This window comes from Blastocystis hominis (genome assembly GCF_000151665.1).
Source record: "Blastocystis hominis, Singapore isolate B (sub-type 7) whole genome shotgun sequence assembly, scaffold_10".
Lineage (NCBI taxonomy): Eukaryota > Bigyra > Opalinata > Blastocystidae > Blastocystis > Blastocystis hominis.
Genome location: NW_013171817.1, coordinates 91,007 through 111,177, shown reverse-complemented (window position 1 = coordinate 111,177; position 20,171 = coordinate 91,007). Strand labels below are relative to the sequence as shown.

Here is a 20,171-nt window from a genome sequence, read left to right as displayed (position 1 = left end):
AGTTGATCGATTTGTACGTAACCTCAAGAAATGGAATTCCAGTAATCAGGATTATTATCTGCACTTTGAGACTATCTATCTATCTATCTATCTATCTAGTAATATGGCTTCCAAGGATGTTTTTCTCGTATCTGGAGGATACGATGGAGTAATCCGCTGCTGGGATACATCGGGAGGTCACGCGAAAAAGACCCTGGAATACAAAGATAGTCAGGATGCAAAAACAAAATATGTATAGACAACATGTTTCCGTCACTTTCAGCCCGTTTTTTCTCTGGATTTCTCAAATGACGGTCACTACCTCGCTGCGTGCTCTGTGAAGTCGTTTAGAATCTATGAAACCGATTCGGATAAGCAGGCACCCAAAGTATGAAGGATTGCTGTAGTTTTTATGCATAGTACGTAAAACAGGAGGCTCACAAGGCAGCAATCAATAAAATTGGTTTTAACTATGATGCAAAATGGATATATACAGCAGGAAACGACAAACAGTGTAAGATTTGGGACATGCGCACTGCCGTGTGCGTTCATACTGTTGAAGCTCGTGGAATGATTAACGGATGTTTGCTGCATCCGAATCAAGTTTTGATTTGAATGATGAGTTTTTACACATAGACGGAGATCGTAATGGTGGACGAGAGTGGCTTCGTCCGCGTGTGGAACATCAGCACAGGCACATTCCGTCTCGAAATGGTATTCTCTCTAACGCTCCCTCGCTCATACTCAGTGTCCCGATGATAACACGCCTCTGCATTGCATGACGATCAGTCCTGATGGCGAGAGCGTTTTCATTTTTCCCTTCTCTTCACTCGCAGCTCATTGCTTGCAGTAAGAAGGGCAACGTGTACATCTGGAAATACTCCAGCACCGCCATTCAGCCGCGCCTAAAGTTCCACGCCCACGACGAATACGTTCTTTCCTGCAAGGTTTCCATGACAAACAAGTGGGATTCGCTAGACAGTTCGAAGTATAGAATGCTTGCTACGACATCGGCCGATCGCAGCATCAAGCTGTGGGACCTGGATACGATGGAGGTCACGAAGCTGATCGGTCATGAAGTGTGCGATGGTCTTATTGCTAAAGTCTAGGGATATGTGTGGGACTCGACGTTCTCGTGCGACAGCAAAAACCTGGTGAGTTGTAGGAGTGAGAGAAGGGATGCTCAGAATAGGCTCGTCGGATCATACGTGTCGACTATGGGATCTGCGATCGGGTCGAGTGATTCGGCACTACACAGGACACGAGAAGACAGTGGCGTGCGTGGCTCTGTACGAGCGATTCTGTTCTGTTTGATTTACAAACACTCGAAAACAGCATATAGAAATCATCGTCATCGCTACTCGTCTCGATCACATTGCTCTCCTTCACCTTCTTCTCCAGCGATTCCTCCTTCACCTTCACCATATCGTGCAGCGACACCACCGTTCGCACCAGCGAGCTCAGATACAACAGCTACACTCACACTCTCCTTCCATCTCTACCATGTAAATATCGTTCGTTTTGGCCGCGATCGCCTCCTGGATCGCTTCCAACTATCCATTACAATCCACCCCCATCGCTACGTGCAGATTCGGAAGACTGCTCAGCAAGGTCTGGATGTGATTCATGATCTCCGAGTTCGGAGGATTCGAAGAGGAGCAGTGCTCCAAGTACTCGATGATCGTGTGAATGCGGTCTTCGATCCCTCGCAGAGAGACCATTTTGTCGTTGATTTGGTTGTAAATTGACACCATGGAAGCGTCGCGAACGCTCCGAAGAACGTGCTGAACGCCAGCCTCTTCGATGGGAAGACCCTCGATCTTCACGTTCAGCTGGAAGAACATACGCTCTCCCTCCTTTCCATTCTGCGAATTACAATCACACGAACGAACAAGCTACTTTGTCAATCACCTCTTGCGTAATATAACCCTTGGCAGGAACATCACCAACGCTGTTGTGGATGTCCAGTGTTAAGAATATCTAGCTATTAGGCAAGGATACAATGCTCACGGGATTATTGCAATACTTACGGAACATTTGATCGATTTCAAGGTCAATCGCGTTTAATTTGCTGCTCGAGCTGTAGTAACCCACAATATTCTCTTTTACTAAACATTACACACTTACAAGAGAAGGCACTATTGATTCGCTTTTGCATTTTTTCAATCTTCTCCAAATAGTCTGTGTCGAGGAACCATACATTTGTTTCCTTGTTTTCTTCAAAAGGAACTAACAGTTACTCCGTCACCTCCTTCCCTACCAGCAAATGAAGTTGAACAGTCCACAACTCCATTTCTACATGAACCCAAAAGAACGCCGACTACACGACCCTTCGTCATTGTTGACATTCTTTTCACATGATCCGTTATCCCCAGTAAAACGATCGGGTGAACAATCACTGTATGAATGGAAGGCATATAGAATTGAAAGAATAATGAGCAAAATAGCCCATACTTTTGGAATCGGAAACAAGAGTGTATAGAAAAAAACAAGCAAACCAGAGGAAATAAAGTGTTGTTGATAAAGAGACGTTTACCCCCCGCGAGGCCGTTACGAATGGTATTCATTGTACTTCTTGCTTGATCCTCGAACCACATCAGCTGGATACTTCTTCGCGTTGAGACCCATTTTGCGAATCGCAGCCGAGGGCAAATCAATTCCACACCGATCTAGGCATCAATACAGATAATGGATAATACCCGAAAGACGGATCAAGTAAATCAGAACGTCACTCAACTCTTCTCCGAGATGAACACGTTCCTCTTCCGAAAGTTCCGGCGTACCTGGGGAGACCGTTTCTTTCCACTGGAGAATCTCACACACCTCTCCCACTTCACCCATCTACAGGTTCACTCCTTCTTCCTTCTCTACCATGGCAAGAAGTAGATTTCGTGGAGTATGGAACTAGAGAAATGAGTAGAATAAAAAAAGGACGTACCTGGTCCCAATCTCGCTCCTCCGCGAATTTCTGAATACGCGCTCTCAGTTCTTCCAGAGTAACCTGACTATCAAAACGGCTTTTCGGTTGTTCCTCGCTCATCAAAGTGTTTTTAAGAAACAGCTCAACAATCAAATCCAAATTCAAATTCAAATTCAAATTCAAAGATCAATACACAAGATACTTCTTGAATAGTTTGTCCAGACCACAAAGAATGGGCTCTTCCATTTCCAGCGGAATGTTCTCTCGTCGTAAGATCTACCCCTCAACCCCTCTTCCTTCTCCCACGCTCATCACGTTCTCCCTCAGCATGGTCACGGCCGTCCCAATGGACGCCGGCTTGGCTCCCTGCGTGCCCAAAAAGAGCGGATATTGCATGGGCGGTTCTTCGTGCACATCGAAAATCACCGAAGACGAGGCTCGATAATCGATCGTGTACGGCAGCGGGATCTACGCTCGACCCCTCGCTCCACCGCTACCATGAAGTACTTCCCCAGCAGCTGCACGAGATGCGCGAGGAAGCCCAGCGCGGCGTTGGTTCGATTCACGGCGTCTTCGTTCACTTGGCCTCTCGCTATGCCGTAAACGCCCCACGATTCGCATCGTACTTCGCAGCTCGAACTCGGGGATCTCGATATTGCGCAGCGTGTAGCTCGCTCCGACCTGTCGAATGGGATACACGAAGGAAAGCATGGCGAGGAGCCGCGTGCAGCGCGCATGCAGACTGTCCATCGTCTTGATGTCGTCCTTTCTAGCCGTTCAACGCTCCCTCCGGCGCTACTCCAATTCCGTCACGCGCTCATTCCGCTCCTCCACCATTTTCTGATAGTTCGCCACGTTCTACGCCTCACTCCCTCCTCTCTCACCCACGCTTCGATGCGTCTCCAATCCCTGCAGCGACTGCTCCAGCGCGCTGCGAATCCGATCGCACTCCTTCGTTTCTACTCGCCACTCCTCAGCACTTCCTACCCTCCTCCAAATGCTCCTTCAGCGTCGCTTCTTCCGCGCGGAGCTGCAGAATATCGTTCATTAAACACTTCGAAGCCACGTTTTTCTCGTTCGCCGCCATCGGGCCGCTCATTACGTCCTTCACCATATCCTTCATCAACGACATCCGATCATCGTTCTGCTTCGTGCGGGATTGCTGTAAGTAGAGTTGCTGCAGCGTGGTCAGCGTGAAATGGAAGTCAACCTGCAGTTCAGTCGCTGAATCAGACTACAAACGGGGTTCGTTGTGGGGATCGGAGGGTACTCCACGGTCTTCAACGTGCCCGTGGCGCGGAGGAGCGAGCAGACTTCGTGGGTAGTGAAATAACCGTCTTGCATTTGGAAGAGAATCGCATTGAAGGGAAGTGCCTTGATGACACGTCAGGAATACAAATACGTTGAAAATATTCGTAAACACCGTAGTGCTCATGTTGGCCAAAATGAAGTCACCCTCTGCCTTGTGGAAAGAGTCGATGTTGTTTGATCTCAGATCGGTGGCTTCCAATGGGCAAATGTATTCCAAATCTTGCACGTTCACCGTGGATTCGATAATTTTCTGAGGTTCCTTGCCGACATTGTTCCAGATACGAAGGATGAACACTAGCCCTCAATTCCAGACAGCAAAATTACCTTTTTCCTCCTTTGCTTGTTCTAAAATATCGATTGGGTTCCCAAATTCATTCCATTCCGGGTTCACAGTATCTTGAAGTGTTTCAGATGTATATACGAGAGTTTCATTACCAGAATCTGCATTCTTGTCAAGATCTATTGCAAATCACAATACAGATACGAGAGTACTGCAATGGATCGTGAAATACAGCTGGCAGCTTTTTTCCACAGATTCATTGTAAATATTGCGTATAGAAATGCATCTCAAGTGTCGCAGACGTCTCTGACAATCAAATCATGTCCTAATCCCATACAAGTCCAGGAAGAATCCTTCGGTAGAATTTCAGATTCGCAGTAGGGTTTCCTGATTCCGTTAATGGAGTGTTCATCTCGAGGACAAGAAAAAAGAAATTGTAAATTATCCCAAACAAACAAGCAGATGAACCATGATACAACTACCAAAAACTTGTGTCCTTCAAATTAAGAAAGAACATCAAGAACACGAGAATAACTCAAGTAGTCGAAGTTGGGAATGGCATTTAAAATACCATCAATTGTTTTATCTACACTCTTTGTACTCGGACTGCGTGCCGTTTCCTTCTGACTCTCCTTCCTCGGCTTCTCAAACAAGTCATCGGACCCTTCGTCACTCCATGAATCAAGCTTTGCATTCCTCGCTTCTGGCTCTGATTCCTCGTCACTCCACGAATCTCTCCGTGTTTTCTTCTTCCCCTCCGCAGGCCTAGCTAATTCCATAGGTTCCATAGGCTCCACGGGCTCTGCAGGCTTTTTGGATGGTTGGGAAGAGGGGGGCTGCGACAAAGCTGGCTCCTTCCACTTGCTCATATCGATCTTCAGCTTTCGATTTCGTGCCGAGCGCGTTGGCTTCGCGGGCTTCGCGGGCTTCGCGAGCTTCTGGCTTTCTCCTGGCGGTTCCAATGTTGGGCTGGGCTGCGAGCCTCCAGTCGACGGCTCTTCGATCGACGGCGCTCTGCTTTCTCTTGGTGTTGGTTTCGCAGCATTGGTCGCTGCCTGCGATTCCTCCTTTTTGTTCCTCGACGCCAAGCGACGCGCTCGCGAGGGCTTGGGCGGCCGTTTAATCGCGGGAACCGCACTCCAATCCTCCTCATCCGAGAACAAATCGGACTGGTTGGCCGCCGACTGATCGGGTTTTGAGGGCACGTCCTTGGAGACCGGCTTGATTTCTTCTTCGCTGTCGTCGTCCCAATCGTCGGAATGCTTTGATTCCACCGCCTTTACGGGGCTTGCTTCCCACTCATCATCGTCCCAGAAATCCTGCTTCTTTCCGCTCAACGCAGCATCGCTCGCTTTAGCTGGCTTGGCTGGCTTGGCTGGCTCTTCATCCCAGCTGGGATCCCACAAATTCGATGGCTGGGCGGGCACTTTCGAAGATTTCTGTTCGGGTTCGGAAGGCTTGGGGGACAGCGTTTCCCAATCATCGCCATCGTCCCAGAGAGAAGATTTCTTAGAGGGGTTGGAAGGCGTGGATTCTTCCCATTCATTGACATCGTCATCCCAAAGATCCAAAGGTTGCGACACAGAATCGATGGGCTGCGAACTGGAGACAGCTGGTTTGGGGGTGGATTCTTCCCATTCATCGCCATCGTCACTCCAAGCATCCGACTGTTTGGGCTTTGATTCGGTGGGTTTGGATGATGAATCGGTGGGTTTGGATGATGAATCGATGGATTTGGATGAATCGGTGGGTTTAGGAGTGGATTCTTCCCATTCATCGCCATCGTCACTCCAAGCATCCGACTGTTTGGGCTTTGATTCGGTGGGTTTGGATGATGAATCGGTGGGTTTAGAAGTGGATTCTTCCCATTCATCGCCATCGTCACTCCATGAATCGACTTTCTTTGGAGCCGATTGGACGGGTTTGGGAGAGGATTCTGCTGGTTTCGATTCTTCCCATTCATCCTCGCTACTATTGAATGAAGCGGAGGCTTTCACAGAATGGAGCGAACTCCTTCGAGAAGATGCTTTGGAGGTAGTTTGTGCGGACTCTATCGGCTTGGATTCCGCCCATTCGTCGTCACTCGAACCCTCTTCTTTATTGATTTGAATACTAGGCTGCTTTGTAGATTGCTTTGCGGCCCTTCTTCGCGTCGTTCCTCTTGGTGGCTTCAATGTCACTTCAGCAGGCTTTGATTCAGCAGGTTGTGGTTCAACAGGCTTCGATTCCATGGGCTTCGATTCCATGGGCTTTGGTTCCGCCCATTCATCGTCACTCGAATCCTCTTTCTTGCTTTTCTCCCCACTCGGCTGTTTTATCGATGCCTTCGCTGCCCTTCTTCTCGACGTTGTTCCTCTTGGAGGTTTGATTGTCAGTTTTACCGATTCTAATTCTACGCTCTTCGATTCAGCAGGCTTCGATTCTTCCCATTCATCATCACTATCATCGTCCCAATTATCAGTTGTTTTGGATATAATGGTCACAGGTTTCGATTCTTCCCATTCTTCATCGCTCTCGTCATCCATTCCCTTCATCGATTTGGCAGTCGATCCAGTCGCTGAAGTCTTCGCTTTCTCCACAGTCGTCTCTCCTTCTGCTTTGCTCAATTTTGACTGTGAGTTTTCCCTTCTTCGTCTTTCATTTCGGCTTGTGACACGCTGCGATCCACTCGACCGAGGCGGTGGGAGAGTTTTCTCTTCGGCTGTTTCCCAGTCGTCCTCCGAATCCGAATCCGCATTCGCGTTCGCATTCGCATTCGCATCCATTCTCGTTGCCTGCTTCCCTCCTAATTCGCCCTTTGCCGGCTTCGCAGACTTCGCAGACTTCGTAGAAGCCACAACCTTCACAGGACTTTTACCCCAGTCCTCGTCCGAGTCTGAAAAATCAATGTTCATCACCGTGGGAATGGGACTGATCACTCGAATATCTTCCCAATCCTCGATACTATCCTCCTTGTACTGGGTTAAGTCCTTCACATCACTGCTAGCCATTAAACTCTTTAAACTAGAGCGATTTGACTTCGTAGAACGCATTGACAACACGCTTTCCTTTTCGGTTTTAGTTGAATCCTCATCTCCTGATTGCTTTCTCGGGGATCGAACGGGTACATAGTAATGCTCATCCAAATATTGTTCCTCCTTACGTAGCTCTTCGTTCAACTTTGCATTGATCATTGCTATTTCTTCTAGACGAGCTAATGCCTCGGCTACATATAATACAAATCTAAAGAGAGTGTACAATGGTCAACAGGCTTCTTTTCAACAATCGCCTCCTCTTTCATGGCTTCCTTGAATATTGCGTTATCCTTTAAGAAATTAGCAAAGCAATAGCCGCTGAAAACATTGCTTTTTAGTTCTTTAGACACATATCTATATCCTTAGCAACTCCTTAATCATAGCATACGACTCATATATCTCATAATATTCAGAATACGAATTTGTACATTGCAAACAGATCAACTCCTCTTGTACATCTCCAAACGCTGCCTCTATTCCTTTTATTGCACTCTGCTCAATAATTTGCAATGACATTCTTCATACAGCGATATCCGTATGTTCTTTTTAGCAGCATTGCGGAGTGAGGGTTGTGGTTTATGTACTCTGTTTTGAGAACCAAACAGGCGCCTCAATAGCTCAGTCGGTAGAGCACTCGCTTAGTAAGCGAAAGGTCAGGAGTTCGATCCTCCTTTGAGGCTTTTTTGTTTCTACTTTTTCACTTCGAACACCATTTTGTGTTTTTGTTGCTGTACCGCTTCACGCATTCGCTTTTTGGTTCATAAGAAGAAAGGTATTGCATTTTGATAGTTATTGATTGAGAAATGCAATTGTGTTTTGAAATAGAAATAAGAGTTTGCCGCGGGGATAGTGTCGAAAGCTCATAGAAGGTTCGAATAGTAGAAGATGCAGTATCTTCTCATTTTTTTATAATCTTTGTGAGCTTAATCTGAAACAATGGCCGGTGTTTGCAAGCCGTTCCTTATGTGTTTTTTATTTGATGTATAGTTTTGAAATTGATATGACGATGTACGCCGAAATCCGTTCGAACGTGATTGACAAGTTGGTGTCTCTGGCTGGAAAGAAGCACGGAATCGCTCTCCTGGAGGGTGGCAAGCAGCAGACTCGCTATGAGGCTGGTAATGGTTTTACCGTTATGTTGATTTTTAGATACTGATGTGATGTTCCGTCAGGACTCGAAGTTCCACTACCTTTTCGGTGTGAAGGAGCCTGACTTCTATGGCGCCATTGAGACCGACACCAAGAAGGCCATTCTCTTCATTCCTAAGTACGTGATGGTTGAACCCTATTCATTGCTAGGCTCCCTGCTGATTTTGCTGTGTGGATGGGACCCATTCTGCCCGCTAGCTACTACAAGGATCTCTACAAGGTGGACGAGGTTCGTTTCACCGACGAGATCGCTGCCTACTTCAGCGAATTCGCTCCTGAAGTGGTGTACGTGACCAAGGGAGTGAACAGCGACAGTGACAAGACCGCCATTCCTGGTAAGCATCGAAGAGTTTTTTCTTAACCATCAGCGCACTTCGACGGAATCGAGAAGTACAACGTGGACGAGAAGTACCTGTTCGAGGCCATCACGGAGTGCCGTGTCTTCAAGACCGCGAAGGAGATGGAGATCTATCGCTACGCTGGTCGCGTTGGCGCTCAGGCTCATCTGGACAACATGGCCGCTCTGCAGCCGGAGATGTATGAGTCCCAGATCGAGTCGACGTTCATGCACTCTTGCTACTTCAAGGGCGCGTGCCGTCAGTTCTCGTTCATTCCGATTTGCGCTTCGGGCCGCAACAGCAGCATTCTGCACTACGGACATGCTGGCGCGCCCAACGACCGTCTGATGCACGACGGCGACTGGCTGCTGATGGATATGGGTACCGAGTACAAGTGCTACGCCTGCGATATCACCACCGTGTGCCCTGTGAACGGCAAGTTCACTCCCGAGCAGCGCTTCATCTACGAGACCGTGCTGGACATGAACCGCCAGTGCCAGAAGATGATGAAGCCCGGTGTGAACTGGCGCGATGTGCACACTCTCGCTAACCGCGTGATGTGCGAGCACTTCAAGGAGCAGGGTCTGTTCGTGGGCGATGTGGAGGAGATGCTGAAGGCCAACATCGCGGGCTACTTCATGCCTCACGGTCTCGGCCACTTCATGGGAATCGATGTGCACGATGTGGGCGGTTATACCGAGGGCATGGTGCGCGATACCATCATGGGATACAAGTCTCTGCGAACCAAGAGAGATCTGGCTGAGGGCATGCTGATCACTGTGGAGCCCGGCGTGTACTTCGTGGATTGCTGCATTGAGAAGATCAAGGCCGATCCCGAACTGAACAAGTTCGTGAACTGGGAGGTCGTTAATAAGTACTACCCGATCGGTGGATGCAGAATCGAGTGCGATTGCTACATCACCAAGGACGGATGCGAGGATATCACTCCTGCTCCTCGTACCTGCGAAGATGTCGAGGCTGCCTACAGCGGCAAGATCACTTCGGTGGATCAGATCAAGAGCTTCTTGTAATTGAGAGGTGATTGCCTTGTTTGTTGCGATCAAACGAAAGGAGGGATTGATTGTCTCGCTCTCCTTGCGTGTGTATTGGGCAATAACCGCTCATTGAAAGGGGAAGGGCTTCGTTCTATTGCGCAGGTCGCTGATGATTGCTGATCGACCATTCTCTTTCTCTCAACAAACACCCCAGAACAAGAAATTCACTTCATTCTCCTCCTCCTTCGGCTGTTCCTCCTCCTCTTCCTCCTCAAAAATATCCTCGTCCTCCTCCCCGTCCTCGTCCTCATCCTCCTCCTCGCTCTCCTCATCCAGATCCACATTCCCATCATCCCCGATCTCATCAATCGGCGCGGGTCCGACCTTCGGCGTGATGAACTCCTCCGCCGGCTTATGATACACCGAAGACACCATTCCCAGCTCCTCCAGCAGCTTCTGCAGGGTCTCGTCATCGATCATCTCCTCCAGCTTCGGGTCAATCTTCGGCTTTTCTCTCAAAACCACGCTCCGCGCGATCTTCGCGTCCGACGACAGCAATCGCCAGTACATGTACCCGCGGTCCCGCACGTCCGCGTTCGTGCTCTCCTCCGTCGACATCGTCAGAACCGCGGTGACCAGCTCCTGCCCCTGCGCGGGCTGCTTCAAAAACAGCTTGACAACCGCGGTGAGCAGCTCGACCTGGACCTCGGGCGTCTCGTCGTGGAAGGAGTCGAGGAAGGCGTCGAGGAGCTCGGCGGCGTTGTCGATGATGTCAGCGTACTCGCCGACGACCCACATCATGGAGGCCTTGGCCTCGGGCTCGTCGAGGAGGTCCAGCACCGCGCAGAGCGGCACGATCACCGACGTGTACTTGCCCGGGTACATGCGGAAGATGTCGCGCACCACGATCACCGCTTCCTGCACCACGTACGACACCTTGCTTTGCAGCAGCGTCAGCAGCACCGAGATGCACTTGTCCACCATCGACTCCACTTTCAGCGCGCAGCGACCGATCGCACGCACCGCCGCGCGCACGAAATCGATGTCCGCTTCCGTGGCGTAGCTAGAGATTAGCGACGCTTCGAATCAGCATGGTACTCTTTGAGCTCGTTGAGGATTTTCTCCATGAATTTGGGCGTGGCGAGGCTGATGAGCAGCTCGAGCTTCTCCATTTTGACGTAGAAGGGGTCGTTGTATTTGCAGAAGAACGCCTGGATGTTCTTCGACAGCAGGTTCGGCACTTTCTGGATCACCAGACGCAGATTTCGCAGCGCCACGTAGCGCAGCTCCGCGGAATCCACCGACACCAACGTCACCAACGCGCGCGCCATCTTGTTCAGCGCCGTCTTGGAGAGCTCTTCGTCGCAGTCCTCCACGTTCAGCAGGATCACTTTCACCGCTCTACGCGTCAGCCAAGCCGATCCGCCGCTTCCTACCCCAACATCACTGCGGAATTCACGTGCTGCAGACGGGGAATCGTCTTCTCCACGATCAGCATCGCCTCGTTCTCGTCCTCGGGGATGTACGCGGCCAAAGCGTCCAGCAAAACGATCTGGCCCCATTCCGAACATTCGTTCAGAGCCGCCAAGAGTTTGTTCACCAGCTTCGGCTTCAGACGGAGAACGTCGTAGCCGATCGTGTCTCCGATGTCACAGAGCGAAGCCACGGCGTTGGCTACCACCATTGGAGAGGAATCGCCGATCATGCGGCGAAGACGCTCGATGAAGCCTTCGTCCTCGCAGCGCTGTGGATCCATGTCGTAGAATTTAGAAACGCAGATAGCAGCCGTTTTACGCACGTAGGGATCCACATCGTCGATGCACTTGCCCAAGGGCATCATGAGGTATTCCACGATCTTCCTGACACGGATACATGCCATTGTACGCAGAGCCAGCGCACGGATCAGAGGGTTCGGGTCTTCACAATCACGGACAAAGGTATTCACTGCCAGAATGATGAGTTCTGGCTTGGCACGAGCATAGTTGATTAAGTACCTACATCCTAACAATAACAAACCGCTTACAGATAAACTAGTTTCTTCAGCTCGAGGGTTTTATCATGGATACAACTAATCACATCAGGGAACAGCATTGAAACATCCGTCCCAATTGTCATAGCAGCAATAACGCATTTCATAGCGTTCGTGACTTCCGTCACATCCAGACTGTGTAATTTCTTTCTCCATTCGCCAACCTCTCCTTTCTTTGAAGAATTGAAAAAACGTTTATCATTTCCTCGAACACTCTTGATCACTTTGTCCATCACATCCTTTGTGAGGTTGATACCTTCATTAGCCAAGTTACGAATTGCACTAACGTCAGCCATTGGAGTGAATCAGATAATGTAAACGGGCAAAAATCAAACCTGGCTAGATTAGGGCGAATAACCGCGATTCGCCTTTCAAGTGAGATTTGTTCACAAAATCGTATGATTTCTATGTTTCGGGACGCATTTTGGATATCTCAACATATTTATTGTGTCTTCCACAAGAGTTAAGTTTCACCTCGGTTTTCAAGTGTGCATTTTGTGTTTTCCTTTCTTATTTTTATCCGATTCGTCACAGAAAAATAAGTGATCTCATAATCCCTTTTCATCCATCATAGTTCAAAGCATCCCATACAACCTTGACCCTTTTCCACCTGTTCCCTCGTTCTTTCGAATTTAAACACTATGATTATTATATTATTATATGTGTTCATATTTAAATATTTAAATTTAACGATATATAAACAGAGTGATAATTGGTGCTTTTGGCTAAAAAGAGGCCTATTTTTGGAATCCACATTATCCATTAATTCTTTGGTTATTTTCTACCTTCGAAATGGCTGAACTGGGAAATTCGTTCATTCAGTACTTCTATCAGTGTTTCGATCAAGACAGAAACAGTCTTCAGGGACTTTACGTATGTTCTGTACTGAGCTTGGTAATCGATAGAGAGACTGTTCCATGTTGACCTTCGAGGGAAACGAGTTCCTTGGAACTGCTAGCATTATGGGAAAGATCACTGTAGGTTTTTTTCTGGAAGAGTCATGATTTAGAGCATTGGAGCCACGTTTGCTCATGACATCAAGTCCACGAACGTCCAGCCCACCAGTGACGGAAGTGTTCTCATTTGCTGCACTGGAATGATTCGAGTACGATTCTGTGTTCATGGTCATTCTTAGATTGACGACAACCAGCCCATGATGTTTGCCGAGACCTTCATTATCCGTGACAGTGGTAACAATCAGTACTACGTTCATAACGATATTTTCCGTTTGATTTTGGAATACCATTGTTTGTTCCAACAATTATTCGAGTATACACGTTAGGTTACGAATTGAAGGTTTCACAGCTCTGTTTCTTCCTTTGCGCCCCACTTCTCAGTCATCTTCCGTACGAAACTGGGATTCATTGCAGGGAGCTCGTCGAAATAAAAAGAGAGAGAATAATCAGATCTTGACTGCAGAATCAATACATCGACAGCCTTTTCAGCCTCATAGTCAGCAAAGTAGTGGCTTTTCAGAAGGATTTTCATGTAGATCGAACGCTTGTCACCTGAGATCTATTGATTCAAGCCATCTGATTTCATTTACAGATTTTCGCTGCGTCAATACATTAATAAGCTCGATATCGTCATAGAGGTGAATTTCCGATTTTTCTTTCAAATCACGAATGGCTTTCTATTGCATTATCATTGCGTTGCCGAAAACTACTTCTGCCAGGTCCGTCATTGTCTCCCTCTCACTTAACCAGTGTTTATCATCCCAAGTTAATCCACTACAGGCCACTGAGAGCAAACTAATGAACAAGAAAAAATTCAAAACCATTTCGGTATAATCTACAAAATGGACGAGAAAAAGTGGCGGAAAGTCTTTATATTATTATTATTATTACTACTACACTTTTACATCGTTTCACTTTTGCTTTATGGGAAAGACAGATGAAAACACCTATAAGATGCCGGATAAATGGAAAAAGCCGGGAGAAGATTGCATTCCGTTGATTGCCTAGAAACTACATTAACTGTAGATGTAGAGTCTCAGGTACATTGGCGATGTGGGGGCTCTCTGGGTACTCCTTCTATCTGATGAAAACCAAAAGGCCTATCAAGGTGGCGGATAAGCGCTTTTATCTAGTTCTTGGGGTTACATCGGCTCTACTAGGTATATATCGTGGGTTCTTTTATTTTCATGGAGTGTTCTACAAACAAGCTAAAAATACTGATATGGGTGAGCGCAACAATCGCTAATTGCATTCTTTACCAATCCATAGAGTCTTTCGTGAACTTCATCGATACTACCCAATGCACTAACAGGAGTCCATGTATAGGGATAGAACTCGGACGACAGTCTTCTAAATGCCTCAGCAACTGACTGCTGGAATTCTCGAGTTTCCAGTCTTTCTTCTCCGAACCCGGCTCTCCGCATTTGCTCTTCGATTGGAAGCTCTAGCTGGAAAGTCACATCCGGAGCAGGAAGTCCCTTGTCAGAATGAATACACCACTCCATATCCAGTCCCCTTGTCACGCTATAGGCCACTCCACTTGCAATGTAACGATCGCAAATAATGTTAACTCCATTCTTCAAGTCTTCAAGAATGGACTTGCTAAGAGTCACAGTGACCACCCACTCTTACCTCAATTCCCATCTATTTGCAGAAAACAGGAGGTGGACGCAATGATTCTCTATTTCGGTTGCGTTTTGGAGGTACTTGTTTATTTGTTGACCAATTTGAGTGGTTCTGTCTTTAGATCACATTTAACACGACAAACTCTACTTGGAAAACCGTAAAATTTCGCCGTGATGTCCTCAGCATTTAAACGCTCCACGATTCGATGACACTGGGACGTCTTTCCAGATCGGTCCACGCCCTCGATTACGATAAAGACGCCTCGCTTCATAGTCTATTGAACTCTAAATAGATAGTCCGGATTTTGGTTCTATATTCTTAAACTGTTTTTTGTTTTTGTGATATGAACGCTTCTTCCTTTTTCGTAAAATCAAGGAGGGCGCTGGGAACTGTCAGCTCGTTGTATCGGACAGGGTCTATTAGAATTGGAACGAGGGGGCCTGCTGTTGCTGCTTTGAATTACCCACACAATGCAAAGTATTTTGGCACAGCGTACTTCTCATTTTCACTTCACAAGCTAGTAGTACCAATCTTTTACTGCCAAAGGAGCCAGTCAACTATAAGCACGCAGTGTCCTACGGAGCCCTCGCTGCTTCCGCCCTTTTCGCTGTGTACGGTCTCACGGGTGGTCAAAAGAATTTTGACAATTTAAAACGTGGAGTGGGTTATGATCACTACCCTGTATGAGTATTTTCGATCGATTATCGCGATAGTCCAACAATCCCTGCGAAGATCGCATTATAGTTGAGAATCCCGTCCCAAATATCTTATTAACCGGCGTAGCCGATGGCCATGGAGGCACTTTCGTCTCCGACATCGTGAAAATGGAATTCGGAAAGCTGGTCAAGAAATTCTTCTCTAACATCGGTACCCCCCACCTCTCCTCCTCTCCATGCAGATTACATCGATAAATACTCCCTCGAATCCTACATGACCCAACGAGTCATTCAGCTCTACCAAGCGCTCGACGACGTCGTCTACGACCGTACTCCTCCCTTCTTTCCCTTCTCATCCACAGTGATGATGTCTCTCTGGGAATCCGACTCCTCCATCCTGACGACCGGCGCTTGTCTCGTTTCCACGATCATTTACCACGATTTTTGCCTTGTCGCCAACGGTTCCCCTCTCCCTCCTTCCTCACCGCTAGCCGGAGACTGCCGCGCAGTGCTGGGCCGCCTCTCTCCGCGCGGCAACAAGGTGGAAGCCGTCGCCTTGACGCACGATCACAACATTCGCGAGCCCGCCGAGTTCCAAAAGCTGAAGAAGGCGCATCCAGGTAATCCTGAAGGAAGGCAGCCACGCGTAGAGGAGCGCAATCTGGTGACGTTTATCAACGACGAGCCCCGGTACGTGAAAGGCATCCTGCAGCCCACGCGATGCATCGGCGATTTCGTGCTCAAAGTAGACCTGGCGCTTTTGGTTCACCAGAGGAAAGAGTTCATCGAGGCCATTCCGCAGCTGGACCGCTTCGCGCGCGACTTCCATCCGCCGTACATCACGGCGACGCCCGAAGTGACGTTCTTTGAGATCGCGCAGCACGACCAGTTCATTGTGCTCGCCAGCGATGGGGTCTGGGACGAGCTCGATAACCAGGCCGTCGTGGACATCGTGGCCGAGGTGCTGAGGCGGGGGAACTCCGCGGAGGCCGCAGCCAACACCGTCATTGCGGCATGTTTGAAGCATGCGGCAGGTGGGGGAGATGGAGAGGCGTAACGGGTAGAGAGAAATGAGCTGATCATAGACCAGCTGAAGGGACTCCGGACTGGATATCGGAGGTTGTTCCTTGACGACATGTCCGTGATAGTTGTCAAGTTGCATCCCTAATATTTCTCTGCTGCTGTTGTTGTTGTTGTTGCTGCTGCTATGTATCCTAGCCCTGTTTGTTCGAACAAACATCAAGTGGTAGATCATCCATACACTAGACGACTTAGGCAGAAGCCTCCATAGCGGCTCTCTTCTGGTTAAGAAGGGCAGTAGCCTGCTCAGCAAGCTGCTTCTCCTTCTTATCCTCACCCTTCTTACGGTGGATCTGCTCAATCAGCACACGCTTGGTCTTGTAACGGTTACCCTTGGCCAGAGCGTAGAAGTGAGCGTACATGTGCTTGTCGATCTTGCCGGCATCACGGTACTTGCGCAGCAGTCTACGGAGCACACGAATACGACGCATCCAGAGCAGCTTCTCGGGAATACGGGCGTTCATGGTTCCGTGACGCTTACCGTAACCAGTGTGGTTGCCGCGGGCCTTGGCCTCGTGACGAATGTTCACACGAGCACGAGAGTGCATCAGGTTGTGCTTCTTCACGATCATTCCGTTCTTGATCATGGAGCGAACGCTCTGGCGAGAGTTGGCAACAGCAATGTTGCTCACCTCGCTGGGATCCATCCACACCTTACGCTTACCGCACTTAAGGACGGCGGCAGCAAGTCTCTTCTGAAGCTTCAAGCTGACCATTGTTTTGAGGAGTTCTACCAAAAAGTGACAATTCTGTGGTGAGATTTAAATGAGATTTTGAATTCCTAGAAATTTCCAGGAAAGATGGGATCACACGAATTTGGACAGCAACAAACAAAGAAGCAAGCAATGTGTTATTAATAATAATAATAATAATAATACTTGATTCAAATGAATTAGCCAATTATAAATAACTTGCTATTGCGCTGAATTGCTACTAATAAAACGATCAGTTAATGACTATTGCGATTCCATCGAACGATTCCATATAACTCAAACCCACTAATGTACAGTGCATGGGATCGGCCATTAGCATGAGTATGTAAAGACTGAAGTTTGAAAAAGGAAAAGAACTGCTTGTTTTCCAATGTTATTGGCCAGCAATGAGGTCTACATCTTTAGAAGGCCTTGAAATATATATATACAGAAATGAGTTTTCTTTATCTTGGCCATCGGTCACATCGTAAAAAAACGTATCATCCTCCGGGTGATTGGATATTACCGTCCAGGGACCATTGATCGATGTTGCAGCTTCAAGTACCCATCTGCGAACCACGGATCCTGCACAATGAACAGGCAGACATCGAAACGTACCTCGGCCTCCTCCATTTCGAAACGTGTATCCAGCAGGACAAATCAGGTGTTTGGGAAAGTGAAAGATAATGCAGCCGGGATCAAAATAGCAGTCTCTATCTGACAGACTAGGCAATTCCAAAACACGATAGATGGAAGCTACGATGAACACAACTCCTTTCGCATACATTCACAACGAGAATAGTTCACATGATAGTCTTTGCTGGTCACAATCTCGACCAGACCTGTTTTGATGGGATTTTCATACAGATGGGACTCATTCAGACACCCAATCCAATAAATAATACCGTTTTCGGTCGGTTCTCCGGTATATTTGAATATTTTCCAGTCTATCGTTTAAACTACCATACGAAACGTGCTTTTCGCATATTCTGCCACACGGCAAACTTCATCATACGCTAGATGAAAGAAGATATGCTTCGAGCTTTCATTCTTTTGATAGAATCCGCTAAGAAAGGTAAACAAAGGCGTGTCTATGTCCTATTCTATTCATTGGTTTACTCGTCAGCATATCCTCATAGTAGGGAGTTTTTGCGCTTGGGGTAAAAATAATCTCACTCCATCGACTCTTGCAAATGATAGTAGACTCGTTGGAACGATCAGAGGACTGATTCTGACTGTTTGCTAGCACATTCCTAGTCTCCTGAGTCTTGTATAGAGCTTCGGCTGACTGGTTTTGACCCATTTGATTGTTTATGCTATATGCCTGAAATTTGCGCATTTGGGGGATTGAGATAATAGATGGATTTATATCAATCACTTCAGAAGACTCAAGGCGAAGATACCTATTTTCTTGTCTCTATCGCATTCTTTAGGTGGATACAGCAGTGGAAACTAATAATTTTGGATATAAACACTGTGGATGAAAGCCTTTGAAAGAAAAATGAAGATTACGCCAAATTTGGTTGAGACCATCTGATTATAGATTTATGAGGCGTGACTCAAGCGTGGATAGTACACAGAAAATGAAATCAATTTCACCTATGGGGTGCTTTTGGATGAACAATAATTCAATATAGCGAAAAGAATCAAGCCATTCAGTCGCTTTCTCAAGACTTATCAAGTATTATTCTTAATCTATAATGTCAGTGTAAGTACTTTGCTAGTGGTATCCATGTGTACCCTTTTTTCGGAAATTTGAGTCTCATTTCTGTGTAGTCCTGAGTCTGTGGCTTTGAAACAGCGTCGTGATGAAAAACTGAAGGCTGCCGCCGAGAAGTTTGCTGCCAACCTCGAGAAGGCCGAGCAGGTCAAGAGAGAGGCGATGGTGAAGCGTACTGAGCAGTACTACAAGGAATACGCTCAGATGGAGGCTGATCTGATTGCCCAGAGAAGAGATGCTCACAACAACGGTCATCTGTTCTGTGAGGGAGAGGGCCGTCTGGCGATCGTTGTGCGTATTCGTGGTATCAACCAGTGCTCTCCGAAGGTGAAGAAGACCCTGCGTCTGCTTCGTCTGCGCCAGATCCACAACGCCGTGTTCGTGCGTCTGAACAAGGCTACGATGGAGATGCTGCGTCTGGTGGAGCCCTACATCGCCTACGGTTACCCCAACCTGAAGCTGGTGCGTTCTCTGATCTATAAGCGTGGATATGCTAAGCTGAACAAGCAGCGCGTTCCTCTGATGCTGAACGAGCAGATTGAGCAGGTGCTCGGCAAGTTCGGCATTGTGTCTGTGGAGGATCTGATCCACGAGATCTACACTGTGGGACCCCACTTCAAGGAGGCGAACAACTTCCTGTGGCCCTTCAAGCTGAACAGCCCCAACGGCGGATTCTCGAAGAAGCTGCGTCACTTCAACGAGGGAGGTGACTACGGTAACCACGAGGTGCTGATTGGCAAGCTGGTGAACAGAATGATCTAAAGCACTTTTCAGGTTAAGAATAATATGGAGATGTTTGTTGTATAAGCAAGGAAGAAGGCAAGGAATGGAACGAAGGAAGGAGGTTGGGGTGAGTGATTGGTATGTGGATGAAGGCAGTTTTCACTCCAAATCGGCTTCATTCAACTCTTTTCTGATCGAGTGTTGTGTTCATAGGTCACTGATTCAATTCAAATAGACTTGGAATAGATGTATGCATCGTTGATTGCATTATTCGGCCTCGATTTCTTCCAGTTAATCCATCCATCCATCCATCCATCCATCTCTCAAAATAGATTATTCATCACCCCTCCCTTTCCTTTTCTATCCTTTTCGTTTATTCTCTCAAACACATCAAAGCAGAGTATTCAGACTTTCGTGACTGTTACTCATCGCGATCATGGTATTGGTCACCTTTCCTCCCGACGCCGATCTACTCATCGCAGCCTTCCCTCGCCCCTACGACTTGCCGAACGATCCGAAATAGATCATGCACAGCAGCTGGAACAGGCCCAGAATCACGAACGTTCCCGCACTGCCCACCGCCGACGTGAGAATCGGGAAGAAGAACGCGATCAGGATGTTGAAGATCCACATAATCACGTTCGCCACCGACGTTCCCTGGTCCACCAGCTCCGGCGGGAAGTCCTGCGACGCCATCACGAAG

At 47.8% G+C, this 20,171-nt stretch overlaps 16 protein-coding genes; 6 read left to right on the top strand and 10 right to left on the bottom strand.

The window, feature by feature from the left end:
• Positions 1-103: 103 nt before the first annotated feature.
• GSBLH_T00006229001 (uncharacterized protein) lies at positions 104-1,137 on the top strand (the record flags this gene model as incomplete). The annotated part of the gene is made up of 8 exons (XM_013039622.1): positions 104-232; positions 263-367; positions 400-582; positions 616-693; positions 728-784; positions 816-943; positions 974-1,060; positions 1,089-1,137. The coding sequence occupies 8 exons, from the start codon at positions 104-106 to the stop codon at positions 1,135-1,137; spliced, it is 816 nt and encodes a 271-aa protein (XP_012895076.1).
• Positions 1,138-1,194: 57 nt separating this feature from the next.
• GSBLH_T00006228001 (uncharacterized protein) lies at positions 1,195-2,396 on the bottom strand (the record flags this gene model as incomplete). The annotated part of the gene is given in 7 exon segments (XM_013039621.1): positions 1,195-1,452; positions 1,482-1,532; positions 1,563-1,844; positions 1,879-1,959; positions 1,981-2,087; positions 2,107-2,208; positions 2,240-2,396. The coding sequence occupies 7 exon segments, from the start codon at positions 2,394-2,396 to the stop codon at positions 1,195-1,197; spliced, it is 1,038 nt and encodes a 345-aa protein (XP_012895075.1).
• Positions 2,397-2,529: 133 nt separating this feature from the next.
• On the bottom strand, positions 2,530-3,019 carry GSBLH_T00001250001 (uncharacterized protein; the record flags this gene model as incomplete). Its single annotated transcript, XM_013039620.1, has 4 exons — positions 2,530-2,648; positions 2,679-2,820; positions 2,851-2,883; positions 2,918-3,019. The coding sequence occupies 4 exons, from the start codon at positions 3,017-3,019 to the stop codon at positions 2,530-2,532; spliced, it is 396 nt and encodes a 131-aa protein (XP_012895074.1).
• A 22-nt stretch (positions 3,020-3,041) lies between these two features.
• On the bottom strand, positions 3,042-3,520 carry GSBLH_T00001249001 (uncharacterized protein; the record flags this gene model as incomplete). The annotated part of the gene is made up of 3 exons (XM_013039619.1): positions 3,042-3,175; positions 3,206-3,367; positions 3,397-3,520. 3 exons carry the CDS (start codon positions 3,518-3,520, stop codon positions 3,042-3,044), a joined length of 420 nt encoding a protein of 139 aa, XP_012895073.1.
• Positions 3,521-4,087: 567 nt separating this feature from the next.
• Positions 4,088-4,902, bottom strand: GSBLH_T00001248001 (uncharacterized protein; the record flags this gene model as incomplete). Its single annotated transcript, XM_013039618.1, has 5 exons — positions 4,088-4,273; positions 4,302-4,504; positions 4,535-4,669; positions 4,703-4,796; positions 4,828-4,902. 5 exons carry the CDS (start codon positions 4,900-4,902, stop codon positions 4,088-4,090), a joined length of 693 nt encoding a protein of 230 aa, XP_012895072.1.
• A 1,859-nt stretch (positions 4,903-6,761) lies between these two features.
• On the bottom strand, positions 6,762-7,770 carry GSBLH_T00006227001 (uncharacterized protein; the record flags this gene model as incomplete). Its single annotated transcript, XM_013039617.1, has 3 exons — positions 6,762-6,845; positions 6,872-7,695; positions 7,728-7,770. 3 exons carry the CDS (start codon positions 7,768-7,770, stop codon positions 6,762-6,764), a joined length of 951 nt encoding a protein of 316 aa, XP_012895071.1.
• A 635-nt stretch (positions 7,771-8,405) lies between these two features.
• Positions 8,406-10,035, top strand: GSBLH_T00001246001 (uncharacterized protein). XM_013039616.1 has 5 exons: positions 8,406-8,460; positions 8,492-8,622; positions 8,654-8,771; positions 8,804-8,988; positions 9,022-10,035. Exons 1-5 carry the CDS (start codon positions 8,441-8,443, stop codon positions 10,020-10,022), a joined length of 1,455 nt encoding a protein of 484 aa, XP_012895070.1. The 5' UTR covers positions 8,406-8,440; the 3' UTR covers positions 10,023-10,035.
• Positions 10,036-10,184: 149 nt separating this feature from the next.
• Positions 10,185-12,316, bottom strand: GSBLH_T00001245001 (uncharacterized protein; the record flags this gene model as incomplete). XM_013039615.1 has 4 exons in its annotated part: positions 12,010-12,316; positions 11,423-11,980; positions 11,085-11,387; positions 10,185-11,049 (listed from the first exon to the last, which is right to left on the bottom strand). The coding sequence occupies exons 1-4, from the start codon at positions 12,075-12,077 to the stop codon at positions 10,185-10,187; spliced, it is 1,794 nt and encodes a 597-aa protein (XP_012895069.1). The 5' UTR covers positions 12,078-12,316.
• A 616-nt stretch (positions 12,317-12,932) lies between these two features.
• GSBLH_T00001244001 (uncharacterized protein) lies at positions 12,933-13,297 on the top strand (the record flags this gene model as incomplete). The annotated part of the gene is made up of 3 exons (XM_013039614.1): positions 12,933-12,992; positions 13,025-13,120; positions 13,151-13,297. The coding sequence occupies 3 exons, from the start codon at positions 12,933-12,935 to the stop codon at positions 13,295-13,297; spliced, it is 303 nt and encodes a 100-aa protein (XP_012895068.1).
• A 17-nt stretch (positions 13,298-13,314) lies between these two features.
• On the bottom strand, positions 13,315-13,795 carry GSBLH_T00001243001 (uncharacterized protein; the record flags this gene model as incomplete). Its single annotated transcript, XM_013039613.1, has 3 exons — positions 13,315-13,530; positions 13,562-13,648; positions 13,682-13,795. The coding sequence occupies 3 exons, from the start codon at positions 13,793-13,795 to the stop codon at positions 13,315-13,317; spliced, it is 417 nt and encodes a 138-aa protein (XP_012895067.1).
• An 82-nt stretch (positions 13,796-13,877) lies between these two features.
• On the top strand, positions 13,878-14,155 carry GSBLH_T00001242001 (uncharacterized protein). XM_013039612.1 has 2 exons: positions 13,878-13,966; positions 13,998-14,155. The coding sequence occupies exons 1-2, from the start codon at positions 13,909-13,911 to the stop codon at positions 14,054-14,056; spliced, it is 117 nt and encodes a 38-aa protein (XP_012895066.1). The 5' UTR covers positions 13,878-13,908; the 3' UTR covers positions 14,057-14,155.
• A 24-nt stretch (positions 14,156-14,179) lies between these two features.
• GSBLH_T00001241001 (uncharacterized protein) lies at positions 14,180-14,868 on the bottom strand (the record flags this gene model as incomplete). Its single annotated transcript, XM_013039611.1, has 3 exons — positions 14,180-14,573; positions 14,604-14,712; positions 14,745-14,868. 3 exons carry the CDS (start codon positions 14,866-14,868, stop codon positions 14,180-14,182), a joined length of 627 nt encoding a protein of 208 aa, XP_012895065.1.
• Positions 14,869-14,940: 72 nt separating this feature from the next.
• Positions 14,941-16,310, top strand: GSBLH_T00001240001 (Protein phosphatase 2C; the record flags this gene model as incomplete). Its single annotated transcript, XM_013039610.1, has 7 exons — positions 14,941-15,089; positions 15,122-15,278; positions 15,311-15,464; positions 15,496-15,582; positions 15,616-15,714; positions 15,745-15,873; positions 15,904-16,310. The coding sequence occupies 7 exons, from the start codon at positions 14,941-14,943 to the stop codon at positions 16,308-16,310; spliced, it is 1,182 nt and encodes a 393-aa protein (XP_012895064.1).
• A 158-nt stretch (positions 16,311-16,468) lies between these two features.
• Positions 16,469-17,049, bottom strand: GSBLH_T00001239001 (Ribosomal protein L19; the record flags this gene model as incomplete). XM_013039609.1 has 1 exon in its annotated part: positions 16,469-17,049. The coding sequence occupies one exon, from the start codon at positions 17,047-17,049 to the stop codon at positions 16,525-16,527; it is 525 nt and encodes a 174-aa protein (XP_012895063.1). The 3' UTR covers positions 16,469-16,524.
• A 370-nt stretch (positions 17,050-17,419) lies between these two features.
• Positions 17,420-18,328, bottom strand: GSBLH_T00006226001 (uncharacterized protein; the record flags this gene model as incomplete). Its single annotated transcript, XM_013039608.1, has 5 exons — positions 17,420-17,610; positions 17,644-17,781; positions 17,811-17,972; positions 17,994-18,116; positions 18,145-18,328. The coding sequence occupies 5 exons, from the start codon at positions 18,326-18,328 to the stop codon at positions 17,420-17,422; spliced, it is 798 nt and encodes a 265-aa protein (XP_012895062.1).
• A 378-nt stretch (positions 18,329-18,706) lies between these two features.
• Positions 18,707-19,534, top strand: GSBLH_T00001238001 (uncharacterized protein). XM_013039607.1 has 2 exons: positions 18,707-18,733; positions 18,802-19,534. Exons 1-2 carry the CDS (start codon positions 18,726-18,728, stop codon positions 19,505-19,507), a joined length of 714 nt encoding a protein of 237 aa, XP_012895061.1. The 5' UTR covers positions 18,707-18,725; the 3' UTR covers positions 19,508-19,534.
• The last annotated feature ends 637 nt before the right edge of the window (positions 19,535-20,171 follow it).